Source organism: Crinia signifera, chromosome 2, assembly GCF_055691185.1.
Source record: "Crinia signifera chromosome 2, ASM5569118v1, whole genome shotgun sequence".
NCBI lineage: Eukaryota > Metazoa > Chordata > Amphibia > Anura > Myobatrachidae > Crinia > Crinia signifera.
This window is the reverse complement of record NC_139218.1, coordinates 357,415,013-357,438,756: the sequence shown is the minus strand read 5'-3', so window position 1 is coordinate 357,438,756 and position 23,744 is coordinate 357,415,013. Positions and strand designations below refer to the sequence as shown.

Sequence of the window (23,744 nt, the reverse complement as noted above, 5' to 3'; positions counted from 1 at the left end):
CATCAGTTGCTAAAAAGGGGGCCCTTACAAACTTTTGCTATGGGGCCTATGAATGTCTAGTTACGCCCCTGGCCTGATTCACTACCGTTCTCTGATTAGCGAGAGGCTTAATACCGCCCAGCCAAACGTCTGCCGCCCTCCTCAGCCTCAGCATCCCCTTGGTAGTATGTGAGGGGATGTGTCCGAGAACATATCCCCTCGCTTGTGGCCGAAGGGGACCAAAATCATTTTACGGTCGCCGACCATCGGATGATTTCTCTCCCGTTCAGAAATAAAAGTCACATCCTGTCTGACAAACATGCAGAGATCACCCACATCGGATGCCACGTCCTGTCTCACAAACATAGAAACATAGAATTTGACGGCAGATAAGAACCACTTGGCCCATCTAGTCTGCCCCTTTTTTTTAAACATGTTACCTCAAACCATATTTGATCCTTATTTTTTTGTAAGGATATCAATATGCCTATCCCAAGTATGTTTACATTGTTCTACTGTATTTGCGTCTACCACCTCTGTTGGGAGGCTATTCCACTTATCTACTACTCTTTCTGTGAAGTAATTCTTCCTCACATTTCCCCTGAATCTTCCTCCCTCTAGTGTCAGTGCATGTCCTCGTGTTCTGCTGCTCCTCTTCCTGTGAAGAATGTCTCCCACCTGTACCTTGTTAAAGCCCTTGATATATTTGAAAGTTTCTATCATGTCCCCCCTTTCCCTTCTCTGCTCCAAAGTATACATATGAAGATCTTTTAGTCTTTCCTGGTACGTTTTGTGATGTAGGCCATGCACCATTTTAGTTGCCCTTCTTTGTACAGTCTCTAATGTATTTATATCCTTTTGGAGATATGGCCTCCAGAACTGAACACAATACTATTGATGAGGGCGTACCAATGACCTATATAGTGGCATTATTACTTCTTTCTTTCTACTGCTGATACCTCTCCCTATGCAACCAAGCATCCTACTTGCCTTCTTCATTGCTTTGTTACATTGCCTACCTGCTTTTAAGTCCCCTGAAATAGTGACACCTAGATCCCTCTCTTCCTCAGTAGTTTCCATTATAGTGCCATTTATACTATATTTAGTCTTTGGATTTCTGAGACCCAAGTGCATGATTTTCCTTTTTTTGGCATTAAACTGTAGTTGCCATGCTCTTGACCATGTCTCTAATCTACCTAGATCCTCAATCATTTGTTTTACCCCTCCTGGTGTGTATACCCTGTTGCATACCTTTGTGTCATCTGCAAAAAGGCACATTTTACCCTCAATTCCATTCGCAATATCACCAATAAAGATTAAAAAGCACCGGTCCAAGTACAGATCCCTGGGGTACTCCACTTGTAACCTTTCCCTCCTTTGACTGTACTCCGTTTACTACAACTCTCTGTTTTCTGTCCTGCAACCACGCTCTTATCCATTCAACTATCTTAAAATCCAATCCCAAGCTTTCAAGTTTATTTAACAGTCTGCGATGTGGGACAGTGTCAAAAGCTTAACTAAAGTCTAGATAAGCTACATCTACAGCCCCACCTTGTTCTATTACTTTAGTCATCCAGTCAAAAAAGTCAATAAGATTTGTTTGACATGATCTTCCCCCAGTAAACCCATGCTGTTTTGGATCCTGTAAATTGCTGGTTTTGAGATATTCTACAACTCTTTGTTTTAAGAGTGTTTCCATCAATTTCCCTACTACTGATGTAAGGCTCACTGGTCGATAGTTGCTTACCTCTTCCTTGCTTCCACTTTTGTGCAGTGGGACTACATTCGCTGCTTTCCAGTCCTCTGGGATTACTCCAGTAGCTAGTGACTGGTTGAATAATTATGTTATTGGTTTTACCAGCTCCCCTCTCTTTCAGCAGTGAATACTGAGCAGAAATAATTATTAATATTATCTGCTATTACATTGTCCCCCTCAAGAAAACTTCCAATCTCTGTCTTCAGTCTAATTATTCCACTTTTTGTTTTTCTCCTTTTACTTCTATACCTAAAAAAAGTTTTCCCCCCTTTACCCACTGACTGGGCCATTTTCTCTTCAGCCTGTTCACCCACAACGGATGCCACGTCCAGTCTCACAAACATGTAAACATGCAGAGATCACCCACATCGGATGCCACGTCCTGTCTCACGAACATACTGAGATCACCCATATCGGATGCCACGTCCTGTCACACGAACATACTGAGATCACCCACATCGGATGCCATGTCCTGTCACACGAACATACTGAGATCACCCACATGGGATGCCATGTCCTGTCACGCGAACATACTGAGATCACCCATATCGGATGCCATGTCCTGTCACACGAACATACTGAGATCACCCACATCGGATGCCACGTCCTGTCACACGAACATACTGAGATCACCCATATCGGATGCCACGTCCTGTCACACGAACATACTGAGATCACCCATATCGGATGCCATGTCCTGTCACGCGAACATACTGAGATCACCCATATCGGATGCCATGTCCTGTCACACGAACATACTGAGATCACCCATATCGGATGCCACGTCCTGTCACACGAACATACTGAGATCACCCACATGGGATGCCACGTCCTGTCACGCGAACATACTGAGATCACCCGCATCGGATGCCACGTCCTGTCACGCGAACATACTGAGATCACCCACATCGGATGCCATGTCCTGTCACACGAACATACTGAGATCACCCACATCGGATGCCATGTCCTGTCACACGAACATACTGAGATCACCCATATCGGATGCCACGTCCTGTCACACGAACATACTGAGATCACCCATATCGGATGCCATGTCCTGTCACGCGAACATACTGAGATCACCCATATCGGATGCCACGTCCTGTCACACGAACATACTGAGATCACCCACATCGGATGCCATGTCCTGTCACACGAACATACTGAGATCACCCATATCGGATGCCATGTCCTGTCACACGAACATACTGAGATCACCCATATCGGATGCCACGTCCTGTCACACGAACATACTGAGATCACCCGCATCGGATGCCACGTCCTGTCACGCGAACATACTGAGATCACCCACATCGGATGCCATGTCCTGTCACACGAACATACTGAGATCACCCACATCGGATGCCATGTCCTGTCACACGAACATACTGAGATCACCCATATCGGATGCCACGTCCTGTCACACGAACATACTGAGATCACCCATATCGGATGCCATGTCCTGTCACGCGAACATACTGAGATCACCCATATCGGATGCCATGTCCTGTCACACGAACATACTGAGATCACCCATATCGGATGCCACGTCCTGTCACACGAACATACTGAGATCACCCGCATCGGATGCCACGTCCTGTCACGCGAACATACTGAGATCACCCATATCGGATGCCACGTCCTGTCACACGAACATACTGAGATCACCCACATCGGATGCCATGTCCTGTCACACGAACATACTGAGATCACCCACATCGGATGCCATGTCCTGTCACACGAACATACTGAGATCACCCATATCGGATGCCACGTCCTGTCATGCGAACATACTGAGATCACCCACATCGGATGCCATGTCCTGTCACACGAACATACTGAGATCACCCACATGGGATGCCATGTCCTGTCACGCGAACATACTGAGATCACCCACATGGGATGCAACTTGGGTGGGCACATGCCAGGACGCGGCCTCTTATGCACGCCACGCTGTTGCCTCCGGCTACAGCATGGAGCACACTTCTTCCTGCGCTGTTTGGGGTGTCTGCCTCCTCCAACTGGAAGGGGCAGAGAGGAGCCGGCTGCTCATCCAACGCTCCCCATCCAGCAGCAGCCATCAAACACCCTGCGGGCCCCAGAGCATACACCCACTGGTGGGTGTACAGCTGGGATACGACTGGCCGGACACTGGGAGTGGGAGACTGCTTGAACTGTAGCAGCAGCAGGGACTGCGGTTCCAGGAGCCAGGGGACATCAGCAACAGCCCGGTCTGCAGCCACTGGAGTCAGAGGAGATCAGGTAGTGGTCTCAGTGTGCCTTGACATGTGGTGGGGTGGGATGTATGGAAGCAGTGTATGTATGTGAGTGAGAGCATCAGTGTGTGTAGTATGAATGAGGGTGGCAGTGTGTGTAATATGTATGAATGAGGGCGGCAGTGTGTGTAGTATGTATGAAGGAGGGCACTACACTACACTTAAGGACAAGCCCCTTTTTAAGTGACCACGCCCCGTTTTAAAGTAGCCATGCCCCTTCCCCCGAGCGCATAATTACATACTTGTCTTTTGCATACCCCCACTTCTAAATTTCCACTTCGACCCCTGATCTGAAACAAATAGAAGTACAGTGATCCATTTGGTCTAGAAATACGGATACAACAATAGCAGTCCTGTACTTAACAAACGTAAAGTAATACTGTACTGTACATTGTCTTGATTGAAAAAAAAAACACTAACAAGCCCATTACAGTACTGTATGTCCATCACTGTATGTGACAATAATTTGGTTAATGCCACGTCAATGCGCGTACAGTCAACACTAGAACACAGACAGGCTGAGATTCAGCAGATGTAATTAAGCATTCCTGCAAACCACAACTGACAGCTTTACCTAGACTCATTTGCTTTATCATAACATTGTAAATTACATTTCATAATTGTGGCGAAGGTCAAGGAAAATCAGCAGTGATTGCCATATTTAATTTGTAAGTTGCTGAACTACTGGGCACGAAATCAGCTATTCACATTTAATCAGACAGTCATTTTCAGCTACATACTTTCATACAAGAGAATGAGAATTAGAGAAAGCCATCAGGCTAAGTACAGCTAGCCTAGGGATGCCACTGGCTTAGAGAGAGCACAAGGTTTATGATAAATAGGGGCATTTTGTATGTGTCATTGTTTCCAAAAGGGAAAAAAGGGAAACACAATATACAATAACAATGAGCTTTTATTGTTAATTTACGTCAAATAGTACTTTTTATTGTCTACTAATCTGCAAAAAGCAAAATTCTCCTTTATATAACCATTTGCATGTGAGAGATGTGCAAAATATCCACTAAAAATGCTGGCGTCGCTCACAGTTGTTATATAAATTCAAATAAAAAATGTTTTTGTAAAAAAAGATTATATTTCCTATATAAGGTAAACTTTACAGGTCATTATGATGAGAAAAACGTTCTTGGCACTTTTCCCACCTATTTTGACAAATTCACTTGGCACTCAAAGGGTTAATAAATATTAAATCTCATAAAACAGTTATTACTCTTAAATCCCAAATAAAAAAAAACTTCTAAATGTCCAATACGATTGCACTAGCGAATGTAGATGGTACCTTGCCACCTACTCGCAATGGTGGAAGTAACTTTGAGGAATAAACCAATATACTGTACATGGTAATGTGGACTATAAATTCACTAGGTATCAGTTACATCACTGAGGGACTTAAAACACTGCGGGGTAGATTCAATTAGCTGCAAGACTTCCTGCTTGGCTTTATGTAGCCCTTAATATTGCAAACAATCTTTCAATTTCGACCGCATCTGTGTGATATATTGAAGGATTGTATGCATGAATAATGGGTCCCCCGATGTGATTTCTTTGCTGGGCCCGCTGGTCGCATGATAAAATATTATGTACTGCACATAATATTTATCGAATTGCATGAGCGATCGCATGTGGTTTTGGGCTGCTGAGCTCCACCATCGCCAGTGCTCCTTCACAACGCTGGTAATTGTCCTGTCCCAATAATGCAGAAGATTTAACCCCTTCACTGGCAATCCCGAGAATTTTCCGGGCTATACCTTAATGTCCAGGCTGGCAAGCCCGGAAAATTGCCAGTGATTAGCACCGGGCAGCGCTGCTGAGTTCATCGCTGAACTTAGGCAGCTTCAGCGCTGCCCGGCTCCCTCCCCTCTGCCGTGCCCCCAGCTCACCCCACCCCCCAGCTGTTACAGCATGTAGGGACGGGGAGCCGGGGCACAGGTCCAGGCAGCGGCTGATTGACGGTTCAGCGTCGCTGCCCAGACCCAGGGGAGACAGTGGCAGTTTTTTTTTAGGGAGTGCTCCCCATAAAAAACTCGCCCACTGAGGAGGGTTCCCTAAAAGAAAACCCACCACTGAAGGGTTTAATACACAAGCCCACTTGTGTATTAAATTTTCTGCATTATTGGGAAAGTTGGACCTCCTAATCCCCCAGAGAGGAGGACTATTGGAAAACTCCAACAATTACCAAAGGCTGATTATATTTGGCCTATTACCTGCAGGAACTGCCTATAACAGTCTCCCATACACAGAGGGTCTATTATCACTCCCTGGAAAGTGAATGTAGTCTTTATGTTTTATGGTGTATGTCAGAGTGTCTTTTTATTGATTTGCATATTCTTTGTTTAATCTATAATAATATTTTTTTAAATTACAAACTGATTCATTCATTGTTCCACAGTGCCCTAAGCGCCCCACTTTTACTTTCTATTTTCAAATCTGTTGGAGGTGGGCATCCCTCCTGGCGGTGGCAGCTGGAGTACTGGTCATACTGTGAGTTTCTCAAAGCGCCTGAGATTTTTTTTCCGTCATTACCCCTCTTCCAGCACCTGATGTGGCATCGCAGATGACATGCAATATCGGGTGCTGGAACAAAACACACTGGGCACCACAAAATGCGATTGGATGCGATCGGACATCGCATTGCAATGTTGCATTGCATCCAATCGCTTAAGTGTATAGGCACTATTAGCTCCTAAAGTCAGTGCCTGATTATTATTCAAGTACTGCTTGTTACTGGTGCAGAGGGTGGACTTGATGTGGATTTCTGCTGCCACCCTTCCTGGTCTGCCACAATTACTCAAATCTGCCCTTTTGTGCTTGTGCATTTCAATTGTTGCATTCTCTGTGATGTTACTAGTTCCTAATGAATTAATGGTCTGCAATCTGCTATGATGTCACTAGTTTAGAATAAATTGATATGCTGCAATTTGAGTGATGTCACTGGTTCCTAATGAACTGATCGGAATAAGAATGCAGCCTATGTCATCAGTTCCAAATGACGTGGTAGGTTGCATTTCAAGAAATATTGCGGTTCCACTGTGCTATATATAAATATGCTATTTATACCAATATCAGAACTGCTTATGCTGACTAAATGACTATAAGCAGAAACGTATTATTGTAATTGAAAGGGACTGACCAAATATTTTTCTTATTATCTTTCCAGAGCCATTTAGATTAATAACATAATATGCTTGGTTTCCTGGTATAGAGTTCAGAAAGTGGTTAATTACTCAAATATCAGAAAACGATCACTAATAATTCTGACGGGATTTTATTATGGCACTTTATACATACCCAACACTTTCTTACCTTTCACCAAAACTACAAATGCCTTCAAGTTTAGCCACAGCTAAATAATGTTTACTTTGAGCAGGGAACATCATCTTCAGTTTTGTATGAATGTTTTCATAATTGGATTAGTGGCAACGAGTTTACCAAACATACAGGAAATCTAATTACACTTGTAGCATCTTTGCAACTGGCAGGATTTTAGCAGAGCAAATTGAATTATTGCTTTATCTTTGCTGTAGATTCTCATATTGCATAATGGATTATTGTACACATCAACTGTTATATAATTATGTAGCTAAATAGGATTTTATTGCGTTTAGGTTGCAAAGTTATGATGCTACATTTGCTTATACATATACAAATATCAAGGACACATCCATTCAAAAAGGAAGAAATGGCTAGATGTCAAGTACTATGAGAAAATGTACAGAAATCAAAGACTTGTTTAATTAGAGATAACAGTTATCTACATATATGTAAATAATAATACAACATAATATAAAAACTGATCGGATTCTGGTGATTTATATAGTAGATTTTATAATAATTTCACATCACATCGGGTTTTTGCAGGTTGAGGTGCGGTGTGAAAGCACCAGACCTTATACCGTATATACTCGAGTATAAGCCGAGTTTTTTAGCCCTTTTTTTTGGCTGAAAAAGCCCTACTCGGCTTATACTCGAGTGTGGGTCTGGGCAGGCATTTGCCTGGGGCATCTGGAATGCCTAGGGGCCGGCTGAGGGTCACAGACCGTGGTGGGTTAAGGCAGAAAACAGGCTGTGGTATTGCGCGGTCAGCTCAGACATATGCTGAGCCTCTGCAGCGAGGGAGCGGGTACCTTCAGAGGGACAGGCGGCAGGACGCTGCACATATTAAATATGCTGGTGTAACGCTGGAGCGGGTACATGCAGAGGGACAGGCGGCTGGACGCTGCGCAGAATACATATGCTGGAATGACGATGCGGCCGACCGCTGGCAGAGCTCACATACTGTAGCTACGGCAAACCGGATTACAAGCACAGTGTGCAGACTGGCCGCGCAGCGCGTATCTGCACACTGTGCTTGTAATCCAGTTTGCCGTAGCTACAGTATGTGAGCTCTGCCAGCGGTCGGCTGCATCGTCATTCCAGCATATGTATTCTGCGCAGCGTCCAGCCGCCTGTCCCTCTGCATGTACCCGCTCCAGCGTGACACCAGCATATTATGTGCAGCGTCCTGCCGCCTGTCCCTCTGAAGGTACCGGCTCCAGCGCTCCCTCACGCTGCAGAGGCTCAGCATATGACTGAGCTGACCACGCAATACAGTACCACACTATCATATTTATTCTGTGCAGCATCCAGCCTGTACTTACAGTGGATGCGAGGAGGCTGGCTGCCACTGTCAAAGATGGCTGCCGGTCCTTAAGGAGTGCTGCTGAGCATGCCCAGAGAGAGCAGCTCTTCCCATGGGCCTTTGCGGAGTCTGAGATTTGTTGCTCGTGACTCCGTGAAGTGTGCCAGTGCAGCCAGCCACCTTCCTTACCTTAAGTGCAGGGGTATATTTAAAAAGTAAGTTTATTTTAAATAAAGATTTGTGTCCAAGAAAATAAAATATAGCAGACTGTCCACAGGGGCAGATTTATAAAGCCCAGTGAACTGAAAAGGTGGCTGGTAATTTTTCACCAGCCAATCAGCTACTAACTGCCAAGTTACAGGCTGGGTTTGAAATATGAGCGTTAGGCGCTGATTGGTCGGTGATAAAGTACCAGCCACATTATCACTACACCAAGCTTAATAAATCTCCAATTATTTTGGTTGACCCTCTTTTCCACTGAAAGAGCTAGCTTGTTTACTGTGTTTCTGTGAAATAAATATTCAGAAACATTTAACCTACTGATGTGTCAAATTTACCAGTAGCTGCGGCATTTCCCACCCTAGGCTTATACTCGAGTCAATAAGTTTTCCCAGTTTTTTGTGGTAAAATTAGGTGCCTCGGCTTATATTCGGGTCGACTTATACTTGAGTATATATGGTAAGCCTGATTTGACCCGGTTGTAAACCTGGGTCACCCTGTCCACAATGGGTGACCCAGGTTTAACCCCTTCAGTGGTAATCCCGAGAATTTTCCAGGCTATGCTTCAGTGCCTAGAGGAAATTATTCACAAGGAATAATCAGGCGCTCCTGGATAGTAGCTGTGTTTCTAGTATAGCAGCTGCTCAATATTGTGGGGGTAGTCAGTCCCCACTAGACAAAAAAGACAAAGGGGTTCACGCACAAGGCCTCTGCTTAGTGCCACTGAGCGGATAACTAAAAATCAGCTAGCTTCAGCGCTGTCCGGCCACGCCTTCTCCTCTCCCCGCCCCCCCCGTTGTGTTACAGTCTGCGGCTCCGGGTTGTGACACGCAGCGTTGCCAGGGGCAGAGGCGGGTTGCCAGGGGCAGGGTTGGGCAGGAGCTTACATAGTGCTCAGCAGCACTGCCCGGCCCCGTGGTGTTTTTTCTCCCCCTAAAAAACTCACCCAGTAGTTAGTGCTCGCTAAAAAAAACACCAGTATGCAAATTTATGGTGCGGCAACAGGTGGTAACGTGAGACAGCTTCATCAAAGGTTAACGGGATATGTTGGGTGTTTAGTAGGTGTCGTAATGACAGAATGCCATAAGAGCGCCAGGTGGTGAAGGGAGAGGTGGTTTCGCCATTCTGGAACTCCAAATTGCCCACAAGTGGTAGAGATAAGGAGAGGTAACACTGTAGGTGTAATGATTTCCTAGCACATCTCCATGCATAAATCGTGGAAGATAGAAGAGGGTTATCGTATTGAACTGACTTTAGGTGGGATGGTTTAGCGTGTAGAATATAACTAAGGGAGAGGGGATGGGAGAGCTGGGAGTCTAAAGAAACATCCGTAAATATGTTAGTATTAGCAATCCAATCTACAGCAAAACGAAGGATACATGCCAAGTTGTAATATTTGATATTAGGTAGGTTGACTCCACCTCTCTGAGTAGTTTGCGTTAGCTTGGAAAGGCTAATTCTAGGTTTCTTGGAGTTCCAGATAAACTTGGATATCATAGCATTAAGGGAAGACAGGTCAGATTTGGTGAGCAAGACTGGGGTCATCTGTAGAATATATAAAAGTTTAGGAAAACTAGCCATCTTAAAAAGGTTACAGCGGCCTACGAAATTAAGAGGTAAATTTTGCCATAAGGTAAGTTCCATTTTAATTTTTTGAATAACTGGAGCTATGTTATGTGTATATAGGGTATGTGGGTGTGGGGGAAGAATAATGCCTAAGTAAGTGATGGAGGAGGTGGCCCATTTAAAGGGGAAAGGTGTGGACCATCCATTGCGTGCCTGACCGAAAATGGCGAGAGCTTCAGATTTTTGGAGATTAATTGAAAAGCCAGCAAAGGAGGAGAAGCTATTGATTGTATCAATAAGGAAGGGGACCGAGTGTTTAGGGTTGGAAAGGAAAAGGAGGATATCGTCCGCGAATGCCACTACCCGTATCTCTCTGGTGCCTATGTTTATGCCCTGGATATGAGATGATGAAGTGATGTGGCGGATGAGTGGTTCAAGTGCCAAGTTGAAAAGTAGTGAGGAGAGGGGGCATCCCTGGCGTGTCCCTCTTTCAAGGGAGAAGGTGGGAGAGGCAACATTGTTAACCAATACTTGGGCCTTAGGGTCTGTGTATATAGATGTGATGAAAGCCCTGAAGGATTCTCCAAATAGTTGACTAGCCAATGTCCTGTGAATATGAGGCCAAGCTATCTGGTCAAAGGCTTTTTCGGCATCTAAGTTAAGGAGGATATTATCATGGGTTTGGTGGAGCCGGGTATGGGTTATTGCGGCAATAGCTGCGCGAATGCCCACCACTGACTGTCTCCCCTTAACAAAGCCGAGCTGGGCAGGTGAAATTAAATGTGGTAGACACTTCTGTAGACGGTTGGCCATTAATTTTGTTAAGATTTTAAAGTCCTGATTCAGGAGGGAAATAGGGCGATAGGAGCCGACCAGGGAGGGGTTCCTTCCAGGCTTCGGGAGGACTATGATTTTGGCTTCATTAAAGTTGGGCGGTAGTGTTTTGGAGGTCAGGATGTGGTTGAAAAGAAGGGTCAGGATTGGGGAGATCTCAGAGCGTAGCAATTTATAGAATTCAGCTCCGAATCCGTCTGGGCCTGGACTTTTGCCGTTAGAGAGGGACTTGATCGTGGTACATACTTCTTCCTCCGTAATGGGGCTATCTAGCATATCCCTTTCCTCCTGTGAGAGTGTGGGTAAATTAGCTGTCTTCAAGAAGGAATCGCTTTCAGCTACGTTATCAGGGCCCGCCGAGTATAAGGACTTGTAGAAGTTCATGAACTCGGTACATATGTCGTTGGGATCAGTAATGTATGTTCCCGATTGTTTAATAGTGTTTACCCATGTGCGAGAATGTGGCCCCTTAATCAATTTAGCCAAAAGCTTACCAGATTTGTTCCCAAATCTATGCAGTTTGTTTCTAAAAAAATTGTGTTTGGTCTGGGCCTGTTCTGTAAGATAGGTGTCATAAATCAGTTTGGAAGCAAGATACGCTTCTTTGTTAGCAGGGGTGTCAGATTGCTTATAGGTTCTATAAGTCTCAGTCAAGGTTTTACTTAACTCTTTTAGACGAAGAGCAAATTTTTTACGCGTAGATTGAACATAGGACATGATATGGCCTCTGAGCACCGCCTTAGAGGCGTTCCAGAATAGTGGAGGGTTTTCTACGTGAGCTGAGTTATCAGTGTTGTAGTTTAACCAGGAATGTTTTAGGTGTAGGAGGAAGTCATTGGAGTGGAAGAGGTGAGACGGAAACCGCCAACATCTGGTAAATGTTTGGGGTAGTGATAGTCGGATGGATAATAAAATGGGGGCATGGTCAGAGATAATGATGTCATAAATGGAAGTGTGTGTTACCTTAGGGAGAAGGTGGTCTGAGATAAATAGGTAATCAATTCGAGAATGTGTCGAATGAGGATGGGAGTAGAATGAATAGTCTCTCTGTAAGGGGTGGAAAATGCGCCAGGGGTCAATTAGAGTGAGCTGAGAGCATAGAGGAGAAAGAAGGTGAGAGAGGGCTGGAGGCCGGTTTGTACTCACCCCAGACCTGTCCATGGATGGGTCGACAACTGTGTTAAGGTCACCTCCAAAGATAAGATTGGTATGGCCCCAGGAGAGTAATTTCTGTAAAAGTAAGGCAAAGAAAGAATCATTGGGGCCCGTAGGAGCGTACACATTGAGCATAGTATAGGTGACATTGTCAATAAGCGCATCTAGACGGATAAATCTGCCCTCCGGGTCAATGAATTTCCTAGCTATGGAATATTGTAAGTTGTTACTGAATAAAATGGCAACGCCCCTGGTTTTAGTAGTGAAGGGAGCGGAGACATATTCCCCGAGCCAGGGAGCCCTGAGTGTTGGTTGTGCGCCCTCTACCCAATGGGTCTCTTGCAGAAAGACAATATGTGGGGACATTCGTTGCAGATGTGAGAGAACTTTTCTACGTTTCACTGGGTGGTTGAGGCCCTCTACATTCCAAGATAAGATATTGAATGAGAGAAGAGGGATGTCTCTCCCAGAAGAGGTAGATGGGGGAAGCTGGTCAGTTATGCTAACCAACTCCTGTAGGCGGGATCATAAAGAAAAATAAACATGTTATAGGGAGTCCCCCTTTGTCCCAGCGAGCAAAGGGGGGGAATCCCACAGAGGGGATGCGCCTGGGTGCAGAGCCAGTGGCAAACGCAGGATTTTCATAAGGGGGTTTCCAGAGGGGCGGAGCAAAGCACGGAGATGGACACTTAGGTGACCCAGTATATGCCGGGTCAGTTAAAGTATTATAGATAGACCAAATGTATATAAATAATAATAAAAAAAAAAAAAATATATATATATATATATATACATACATACATACATACATACATACATACATACATACATACATACATACAGGGGCGTCAACAGCAGTGTAGACCCCTGGGCATAGCAAAGTATTGGGGCACCTACCGATCCTCCAGCGGTAGGGGTGGGGAAAGCTTTAATGTCCCCCAGGTGGTGGGGGGTATTATATCAACCGCTCAGCATGTATGGCCTGGATCAGTAATTTCCACTAATTGCCCCTTTACTGAACAGATGGTGGGAGAAGGGGGCATTGGGCTGAATGAAGAGGCCCTGATACATAACTTCCAGGGTGGTAGAGGATGTTTAATATGCAGAGGAGGGGTGTATAGTGGAGTGGGCTTATTATTCATAATTTTCTGGTGGGAGGACAGCTTGCTTGACTGCAGATATCTCCAGTTCCCAGAAATAGATTTCTTAGATTTTAATGGAATTAAAAACTAGAGGATCCCACCTACCAAATGATATTGGGGACTAGGGGATCAAAGTTCAGGAGGCAGAGCAATCTGCCAACGAGCATATAAAACTACATACCAGGTGTGTGGAGCTGGAGCAGTAACCAGCTGCTGGAAGGCTTATATCTCTGGTTCTGGAAACAGTAGAGACAAGCTTCTAGTGTCCGTCAAAGGGGGAGAGTCCCAGCTTTTGAAATATACCCTCAGAAAAACTCTAAGCCAGACAGAACCTGAAATATCTGACTGGGAAGAGCAATTAACAGGCTTGGATGGGGACCACTGCTTTGAAGTCAGATATCTCCGGTTCCCAAGGGCCAATTTTTAAAATTCTTGTACCCTTGGAAAGAGGGGACCCTCAGCTTTAAGCCTCGGGCCCTTAGACTCCTGGGGGGGTTTCTGGGTACTCAGAAACCCCCCCTGCGTGCGCTACTGAGAGCGGGCAAAAATTACTAGTAACATACAAACTGTCAAGTATAACATTAATAACTAATTTCAAAAGGGCCCAATGGTCGTCTGAACCTAGAACATTATCTTAAGCGCTCACACAATACAGCCATTATTGAGTAAATAGTATTAAACAGTGAAAGGTGGTATATGCAGTGTTAACCTCGAGTTCGCAGTGTGCATCGAGAAAAAAGGGGGAAGGAGAGAGATTGTCTCAACTTCACCACTGCCCAGCAAGAGATAAAAAGGTTGGGTATAACCAATAGAGGAGAGCCTGTGAAAGGAAGGCTGAGCATGTTCAAGTGTCAGGGATGGAAAAATGGGATTTTGCCTCTTCCAGGGTGTCAAAGAAGATTGGTTTTCCGTCTACGAACACACGCAGACGGGCCGGGTATAACAGGGAGAACTTGATGTTAGCGTTGATGAGATGTTTGCAGACAGGTGTGAACTCTTTACGTTTTGCTGCTACCAAAGCGGAGAAGTCCTGAAAGATAAGTACTTGGTCTCTGTTGTAGGAAAGGTTAGCAGTGAGGGTGTTAAAGTTTAAAATGTTGATAGATCCTTATCAAGTCCCTTCGATATATATGCGGTCACCTCTGTTGGCCTTACTAGTCGACTAGGAGAACACTGACTGACACCAGGTTTTAATATAATCAGTGTAAAAGTAGGAAAATAGATCCATTATGATTTTATATAATGAATTAAGTGATCGTAGAAATGTGTCTATTATTGTGAAGAGCATCAGCTGATTACACATTAACCGTCCACCAGAACAGACAAATTTTGTGGTGAAAACAATTATTCTTAAGAAATCAGCCAAATCATTCTTTAGGTACCATTGAGCTCATTATTGCTACTGCCTATCAACTCACTTGGAACCAATGACATGACTGTAGCACATCAAGCAATTTTTAGGTTACACTCCCATAAATACACAGGATCAGCACACACAATGACTGTTCATTGGGACTAGTGACCTTTAAAAGAGATACCAGGTCCATTACTCTAAAATGCATTCTCTTTTTATTATGCAAACAATTCAGCATTACCCGCGCTATTTAGAGAATTCACAGTACGGTCAATTATCGAACAACTCTGCGTGCATAGCGTTTGCATTCACATGCACATTCCTAATTATTCGTATGCATAGCAGTCGCATTTTGATTAACAGGAAGCCAGTATTTAAGGGCGGAAACGTTTATTGGGTGTGTTTGTGAAAATGCAGGCGTGCCTAGGCATTTAACTGGGTGGATCTCAGAGGTCAGCGATGACCACTTCCAGCCTGGTTCTTTAGCAGATTAGTGGAAGCCTTAAGCCCCATATACACTACACGACGGGGGGCGCGGCGATATCGTTAACCATATAGGCCGCGAGTGGCCAATATTGTTATCATTCAGTGACGTCACCAGGGCCCGCGAAACATGCAGGTTGCTTGGCTATATTGCCAAATTGACCTGCATGTTTGGAAGACTTTGTGCATCGTTAACAATATTGAGTGTACAGACTAGATAATGTTATGAAGAATATCGATATGAAGGACCATTCTGAGCAACATTGTTCACACTATTGCCTAGTGTGTATGGGGCTTTAGACTTACTTAGACGGACAATAGTCTTTAAAGTTTAGGCTTCTGTATATGGATCTGTGAATGCTTCGCCATTGTGATGCATTCACAAGTAGCTGGTTATTCTTTCTTTCTGTGCAGAGACTTTTTGATCTTTTTCTCTAATTAACGATCCAGGCTGAATAGGCCTATAGTGAATGAAGAGCATTCAGTAAGGGATATAAGGCAAAGTTCCATTTCATAAGGGTCACCTATGGAGGAAATAGGCCAGGAAAATGTGCCTAAAAAGAAAAAAAAACTCCTTTTCTATTAAGTAACAGCAGTTTTATACATTTAATTCCATACCATTTATTGCTGGATTTTCTTTCTGTATTTTCAAGGTAACCGTGTAATGTTACTGTATAATGTCTCATGTAATGCTTTTCATTTTCAGTAAAAACAGCACAAACAAGGTCCCAGAATTTTATGACTAAAAGTTATTTCCATCCATGCAGGGGCAGATTGGGCCACCGGGAAACCGGGCCATTTCCCGGTGGGCCGGTCCGGATTTCCCCCCTGACCGGGCCGCCGCTGTCTCCCATGGCTGGGCTTCAGCTGCTAACCGCAGGAGGGTGACAGGGAAGGCTGCCAGTGGTAAAGATGGCAGCGGCCGGTGGTCCTAGAGGAGAGCTACTTCCCATGCCCAATGCAGCAGCCCATGCCCAATGCAGCAGCTCCTCGTCCTCCCATTGTTCTTTGCGGTGATCGACACTGTCAGCCTAGAGTTCCTGCAGCCTAGAGTTGTGGTGCCCAGCACTGTCTCCACCCCGCTCCTGCTATCAGAGCTGTCCTCCCTTGCCGGGAGCCGGTCTGTCCTCCCCTGCCGGGAGCCGTGCTGTCCTCCCCTGCCGACAGCCGTGCTGTCCTCCCCTGCCGACAGCCGTGCTGTCCTCCCCTGCCGACAGCCGTGCTGTCCTCCCCTGCCGACAGCCGTGCTGTCCTTCCCTGCCGACAGCCGTGCTGTCCTCCCCTGCCGAAGCCATGCTGTCCTCCCCTGCCGGAGCGTGCTGTCCTCCCCTGCCGGAACCGTGCTGTCCTCCCTGGACCCCTGCTGCCACTGGAGAGGAGCAGCCTGGTAAGTGAATGGCTCCTACCCGTTAGCACCCCCCAGCCCCCCCCCCCGGCAGCACCCCCCGTCATACCCCCCCCCCCCCCCCCCCCCCGGAACCCATCAGCACCGATCAAACAACCCCCCCGGGAACCCATCAATCTACCCCCCCTCCGGAACCCGTCGACCCCTGCATCCATGTTTTAGGATTGTATAGGTTTTGTTCCACTTAGGAATATATACTGTACGTTGTATGAAAATAAAACATAACTATGCATGATATCATTATGTTTGTGTCCTGCTCAGAATGCCCCCGCTGGCAAGATGTAGCTCCATCTGACTGGGACGCGCGAGTGTCTCTCACACACGTGCGTCCCAGTTTCCAGGCGGCGGGGGACGTGAACCCTGTCCGTCTCCGCTTCAGGGAAAAGGAAAATTTGAACTGAGTTAGGTCATGAGGACCTAGTTTGAGAACCACTGGTGTGTGTATGTATATATATATATATATATATATATATATATATATATATATATATATATATATATATATATATATATATATATATATATATATATATATATATATATATATATATATATATGTGTGTGTGTAAAAATTACTTATTTCAGTACATTTAACCTTAATTCTTTAACTTAAGTAACTGAGGGGTAGATTTATTAAGCTTGGTGAAGTGATAATTTGTCTGTTTTATATCAACGGCCAATCAGCTCCTACCTGTGAAGTTACAGGCTTGGTTTGAAAAATGACAGGTAGGAGCTGATTAGCCGGTGATAAAAACTTTATCGATTCACCAAGCTTAATAAATCTATCACTGAAGTAGAACTTTTTATGCATTTACAGCCAATATACAATAGGTAATTTTAGGTACGAACACCTTGATTGGGTCATTTTAAGTCATGTAGAAACTAAAGCTGTGTACACACGGTAGCGATATATTGCTTAGCAATATATTGCTCAGTGTCTCCTTTTCATCAGCCACCAGAGATGGTCGCTGGTGAAAGGGAACCTCTGCTGGGGGAGCTGCAGAGGGAATCAGCTGGTCGCAGGAGCAACCTCCTGCAACCAGCAATAATAAGGGGGCTAAAAACGGGAGCGCGCACCCGCCGATTTATCGCCAGTGCACACTCCAATCGCTGGCAATATGGTCGCTCAGCGGCGATTTTAGCCCGTGTGTATGCACCTTAAGTTTGTTATTCCCTGGTACATAAAAGGAAATTCTAACTTTGAGTGTAATGGGAAAGGATTAGAACATTGGTTTATTGATACCATTGGAACAGAGTGGAAACGAGTCTGTAACATTAAGGAATTTATTTCCAGAGAACCATACAATTTAAAATATACAGTATTTACCAAGGTAGAAGACTGAACACATGAAATATGACTAAGCTGAGCCGAATTCGCCCATCCACTTTTCATACTTTTCTAAGTCCGTAGCAGAAACAGATTTTGAGACTTTCTTAAGCGCCAATTCAAAATCCATCATTGTCACAGGCATTTGTAGCTCATCCTTGGACAAAGCTCGGATCTGTTCTGGGGCTAAGCCCTGGATCCGCCGACGCATAGCCATCATGGATGCATCCCTGAAAAATATCATACATAACAGTGTTTAACTTGGCGTTTCATATTTAAAAAGTCAGAAACCTCTCCAGACCGTCCAAACAGGTTGTTTTGCATACTAGAGCTTCATCATGAAGTTCGACTTAGAAAACACAATTTTTTCTTTATGCACACTGAAGGAATCCAGGCTTCGCACTCAAACCAGCAGACTAATTCCAAGTTAAGCATATGTGGGGCGCTCTGTCCAGGGCCGCCAAGAGGAATGCACCGGTAAAATTGGGGGCATGGCCTAATCGCAGGAGGCGTGGCCACCTCACGCGATTAGGCCACGCCCCCAAAATTATTACGGGGACAGTGGAAAAACCCCTCTAAAGTCGAGGGGGGGGGGGGGTGTTATTATCCCCCAACCCTTCAGCAGCAGCAGCACACACCTTCAGCATGTGCTGTGCTGACAGAAGGCTCAGCATGAGCTCTCACGCTGTCAGCACAGCACAGCTGCTGTCAGCACAGCACAGCTGCTGTCAGCACAGCACATGCTGTACATGTGTGCTGCTGCTGCCGGCCGGGAGGGACGGAGGGGGTCAGACCAGGGCCCCTGTCTGGCCCCTCCAGCAAGTCGGGGCCCAAGTAATTATAACCCGCTCCCCCCACCCCCATCTGCAGCCCTGGCTCTGGCAGATTCCCGAATATTGGTAATCTGGGGCTGCACAAGGACCCTTCTGTGCATGCATTTTTGCCCATAGTTGCCCTCTTCATATGTCTGACAGGCAGTGGCAATGAGAGGGTGGGCAGGTAGCGGAGGTAGAGCTGCATTCTTAGAAACAGAGGCATGTCTTCTCCTTTTTCTAGGAGGGAAGAGGCAAAGTTTGTGTGGCATCATGCAGACTTCTGGGCATTGCTGCCCCTGCGTCCGGGATTAGCAGCGCTGCTGCTGCACGGTGCTGGGGCCATTTACACCAAACACTACCCAGGTCCTGCTTGTGTTCCACCCAGTTTTGGGTCTGGACTTACTTTTCATATGTCCACTTCCCGAAGAATTTGGGGCGGGCGCTGACATCCTGTGACATCATCCGCCCACCCCAAGCAGGCAGGGCCACCCTAATGCACAGACCCAAAACGTCGGAGATGGGCCGAATTCAGACCTGTACTAACAGACCTGAATCGGACCCAGAGTTTCCCCTATAGATAAAAAATTGTAATTACAGTTCTAGTAAGCCGAGCTGTTGATTAATTGTACAGCTAGATTTGCATAAGACAGCTAACAGGCAGCAAAATTATGTATGAAAGGTCACGGTATTACCCAATGAGATTGCAGCTTTAGAAAAAAAAGGAAGAAGACAGATGAGCGTAGAATCTGGAGAAACATTATGTGCTTCCATGGTGTTTTTGTTACCACTTCAGCATGAAGACATCAGGATAGCAGAGACACATATCCAGACATCACATATAGGACTATAATTACAGAGTAATAATATATTATATTAATATTGCTGACAATTTCAAGTGAAACATATGTTCCTGCGTCTGTCATTTCAATGGCGTTGGGCTCTTTCATTAAGTTGTCACCCATCACATTCAATAAAACTCCAGTTAGCAAGTGAAGAGCGTGGATTTTCTTTTATAAACATACATTGGCAATGCTGCCATTTTGTCTTCTGCTGTCATGTGTCCAATACTAATGTACAGACACCATCAGACTGTAATGCTCTGCATTGTTATATCTCTTGTACTGCCTTAATGCCCATACACACTGGGCGACTTTGAGCTGAAAGCCGCTCAAAACTGCCTGTTTGAGCGGCTTTCAGCTCAAAGCCACCCAGTGTGTATGCCCCAGCGGTGAGCGCTGCTGCACGCTCCCGCATCATCGTCGGGAAAGCCGTTCATCTGCTGGTTATACCAGCAGATGAGCGGCATTGAGGACGGCTTTGCATAGCTCTGCGCTATGCAAAGCTGCCCTCCCAACTCCGTCGGCTCCAGGCAGGGGGAAAGCCGCTCAGTGTGTATCCCCGCAGCGATGATTGACATCATCTCTGTCCATACACGCTGGGCATAGTCGCCCAGTGTGTATGGACCTTTACTTGTACCTCACTGATTTACACTGCATTTCCTCTGCTGGTTCACATTCTGCTCTGTTCCCTGTGCAGTCACTTAACATGCTGAACATCCTATGGGAGTCCCTGTTCTATTGTTACCTTCCTCCAACCGATGCATTTAACTTTATCACCCGCTTAGGTCTAGGGGTAAGTGGGGAAAATGAAGAGTGTGATTTGGGTGTACGTAAAGGAAGATGTGCATGTGTCTAATGGTGCGTACACGGGGGGGGGGGGGGGAGATATATTGCTAGCAATATATTGCTCAGTTTCTCCTTTTCATCAGCGACCAGAGATGGTCGCTGATGAAAAGGAACCTCTGCCGGGGGAGCTGCAGAGGTAATTAGCTGGTCGCAGGAGCAAGCTCCTGCGACCAGCGATTAGAAAGGGGCTGAAAACGAGAGCGCGCACCCGGCGATTTATCGCCTAGACACACTCCCATCATTGGCAATATGGTCGCCTGCGACCATATTCCTAGCGATTATAACCCCTATCGCCCCCGTGTGTACACAGCTTAAGAGTACGTGAGGAAGATGTGTGTATTAGGACGGAGTGAAAAAGTTGAAATCGAGATATTCAAAATCAGCTAGTTGTGACTTGACCTAAATAAGAAACTTGCAAAAGTGTTTTGCTCTAAGTCAATATCTTCAGTTCCGGCAAGACACCTAAAGTTTTGCTTTTTAGATGAAAATAACGAAACGTATAAAGAAGCTCCAATCTAGTTATATTATGTGAGTGGTTCATTAATATACTTTAGCATAGTAAAGTACGAGCTTGTCCTAGTGCAAAGTTACTGACTTTTGCGGGAGAAATAATCCCTGATAACTGACCCCTTTTCATGGTCACCGTTGTAAATATTGTGTTTTCACCCAAAAGTGTTTTTTTTATTATTATTTTTTTGGAGAGTATGCTCTGTAATTGAAGTGACCAAGAAAAAAAACTTGGGGCAAAAAAATTAAGGTAAATCCATTTTGTTTGTCCTTAATAGAATAGTGCACCTCTGTGTCTTCTATAGTCCATCTCTTTACTGAATGCTACAGTAAGTTCAGTAAACAATGCATTATGCTCTGTTATTTAGGTGCACTATTTGAAATACTTCTGTTTATTATCTTTAATTGTGGCAGTTTATTTTAAACATGAATTGGTCTGAAAAATAGTTTGGTACTCTTTACTTAGAAGGGCGCCCATCATGGCCATCTCGGGCATTGAATGCACTAAAAAATCGGGTGCGATGCGACCGACGAGATGCCCGAGATTTCCCATAGGGAACAATGTTAAATGTCTCAATTGACCCGATTTTCCTGTTCAATGCCTCAATTGACCCAATTTTTCCATAGGAAACAATGTTAAATGGGCCACAGAGGCCAAAAAGGCACCCTGAAGTGTATAAAAGCCACCCGAATTGTTAACGCCACTCCACGATCAACGCCAACCCGAAGCGTGGCGAGCGCAGCGAGCCCGCGAGGGGCGGCGGTACGCGTCCTACGACCTTTTCATACCCCCACTATCCACGTCGGCGTGGAGTCGAGAATAGAAAGTGTGGCGAGCGCAGCGAGCCACCGAGCCCAAAGCGTGGCGAGCGCAGCGAGCCCCGCGAGGGGACGCGGATACATTCACAGGTATCCGCGTCCCCTCGCGGGCTTCACAGCTGTCCGCGTGCGCTCGCCACGCTTCGGGCTCGGTGGCTCGCTGCGCTCGCCACACTTTCTATTCTCGACTCCACGCCGACGTGGATAGTGGGGGTATGAAAAGGTCGTAGGACGCGTACCGCCGCCCCACGCGGGCTCGCTGCGCTCGCCACGCTTCGGGTTGACGTTGATCGTGGGGTGGCGTTAACAATTCGGGTGGCCATTATACACTTCAGGGTGCCTATTTGGCCTCTGTGGCCCATTTAACATTGTTTCCTATGGAAAAATCGGGTCAATTGAGGCATTGAACAGGAAAATTGGGTCAATTGAGACATTTAACATTGTTCTCTATGGGAAATCGCGGGCATCTCGTCGGTCGCATCGCACCCGATTTTTTAGTGCATTCAATGCCCGAGATGCCCGAGATTTTTTACTAACGATGCCCACGATCAAAATTGTGGGCGCCGTTCTAAGTAAAGAGTACCAATAGTTTTGCATCCCCTATGCTGGGAGCATGTGCCAGAAGAGCAAGCTGGGCAATTTGGCACTGGGGAAGAGATACTCATTAGAATGCAAGAGCAGGGGTGGTCAATAAGAGGCCCACCAGATGTTGATGAACTAGACATCCCAGCATGCCTTGCTTAGTTGCTATTTGGCCATGTTGAAACTGATGCAAGGCATGCTGGCATGTGTAGTCCATCTACAGCCGGAGGGTGGCATAATGCCCACCCCTGTGCAAGAGTATTACAGGTCTACTGAGAAGCTGGAGCTGCCAATAAGAAATGGTAAGAGACGACTATTAAACTAGGGATGGTTTGTCGACAGTTCATCATGTCGACATATCCATGAAGACATACTGAATGTCAACATGGTCACTGTTGACAAGACATACAACACCCATATGCTATGCAAAAATTTGACACCACAACTGTCAAGCCAGAATTATAAAATCAGACAAATTGTGTGTATTGCAAATAATAACAAAGTCTACTGGATATGCTATTGAGAGTTATGCCCCTTTCCCACTGCAGGTATAAAACGGTAATTTGCCGAGTTTTCAGCGCAAATTACCGTTTAAGGCTGCAGTGGGAAAGTGCCAGAGTTAAAATACCGGTTAAAGATAACCGGTATTTCAACCCGTTTTAAAAGCAGAGTCCTACACGGTTAAATACCGTTTTTAAGGCAGTGGGAATGCCTTTTAAACTGTATTTAAACTCCAGCCAGTCCCTGAGCCTATGAGAACTAGTAAGTTCCCACTTGGCATGTGTCATGAGCGCCGTGCATAATAATAAGCCGCTCATTACATATGCGCATATGTAATGAGCGGCTCATTATTATGCTCTGCGCTCATGGTCTCTGAGGTGCTCAGTAGGAGGGAGGATGATGAGGAGTGCTGTGGTGCGGGGAGCTGGCGTCCCGGACTCTCCCGCAGTGCACAGTGCTTTCCTTCAATGGTACAGGGTGGTGCCTGGTGTGTGCTCCCTTACAGCCGGGCTGAAGTTGCTGACAGGCGGCTGTAAGCAGTGCTGCAGGGCGCCGGAGCTCAGACACAGCGTGCACGAACTCCCGGGGCACTAAGTGATGACGTCACCGGGAGCGAACAGCGCTATGGAGCTCCGGTTGCTATGCAAGCGGTGCTGAAGCCTGTGGGTTGCCCGATGTTACAGGGGGTCGGCTGGTCAGTGTC

General features: G+C 45.7%; 1 protein-coding gene across 2 annotated transcripts in view; it reads right to left on the bottom strand.

The window, feature by feature from the left end:
- Positions 1-18,075: 18,075 nt before the first annotated feature.
- KATNAL1 (katanin catalytic subunit A1 like 1) overlaps positions 18,076-23,744 on the bottom strand; it is a 95,481-nt gene continuing 89,812 nt past the window's right edge. For both annotated transcript variants that reach the window (XM_083169847.1, XM_083169846.1), the window contains exon 11: positions 18,076-18,362. In XM_083169847.1, coding sequence (XP_083025973.1) covers positions 18,164-18,362 — 199 coding nt within the window. In that variant the 3' untranslated portion in view covers positions 18,076-18,163. The remainder of the gene's footprint in view (positions 18,363-23,744) is intronic.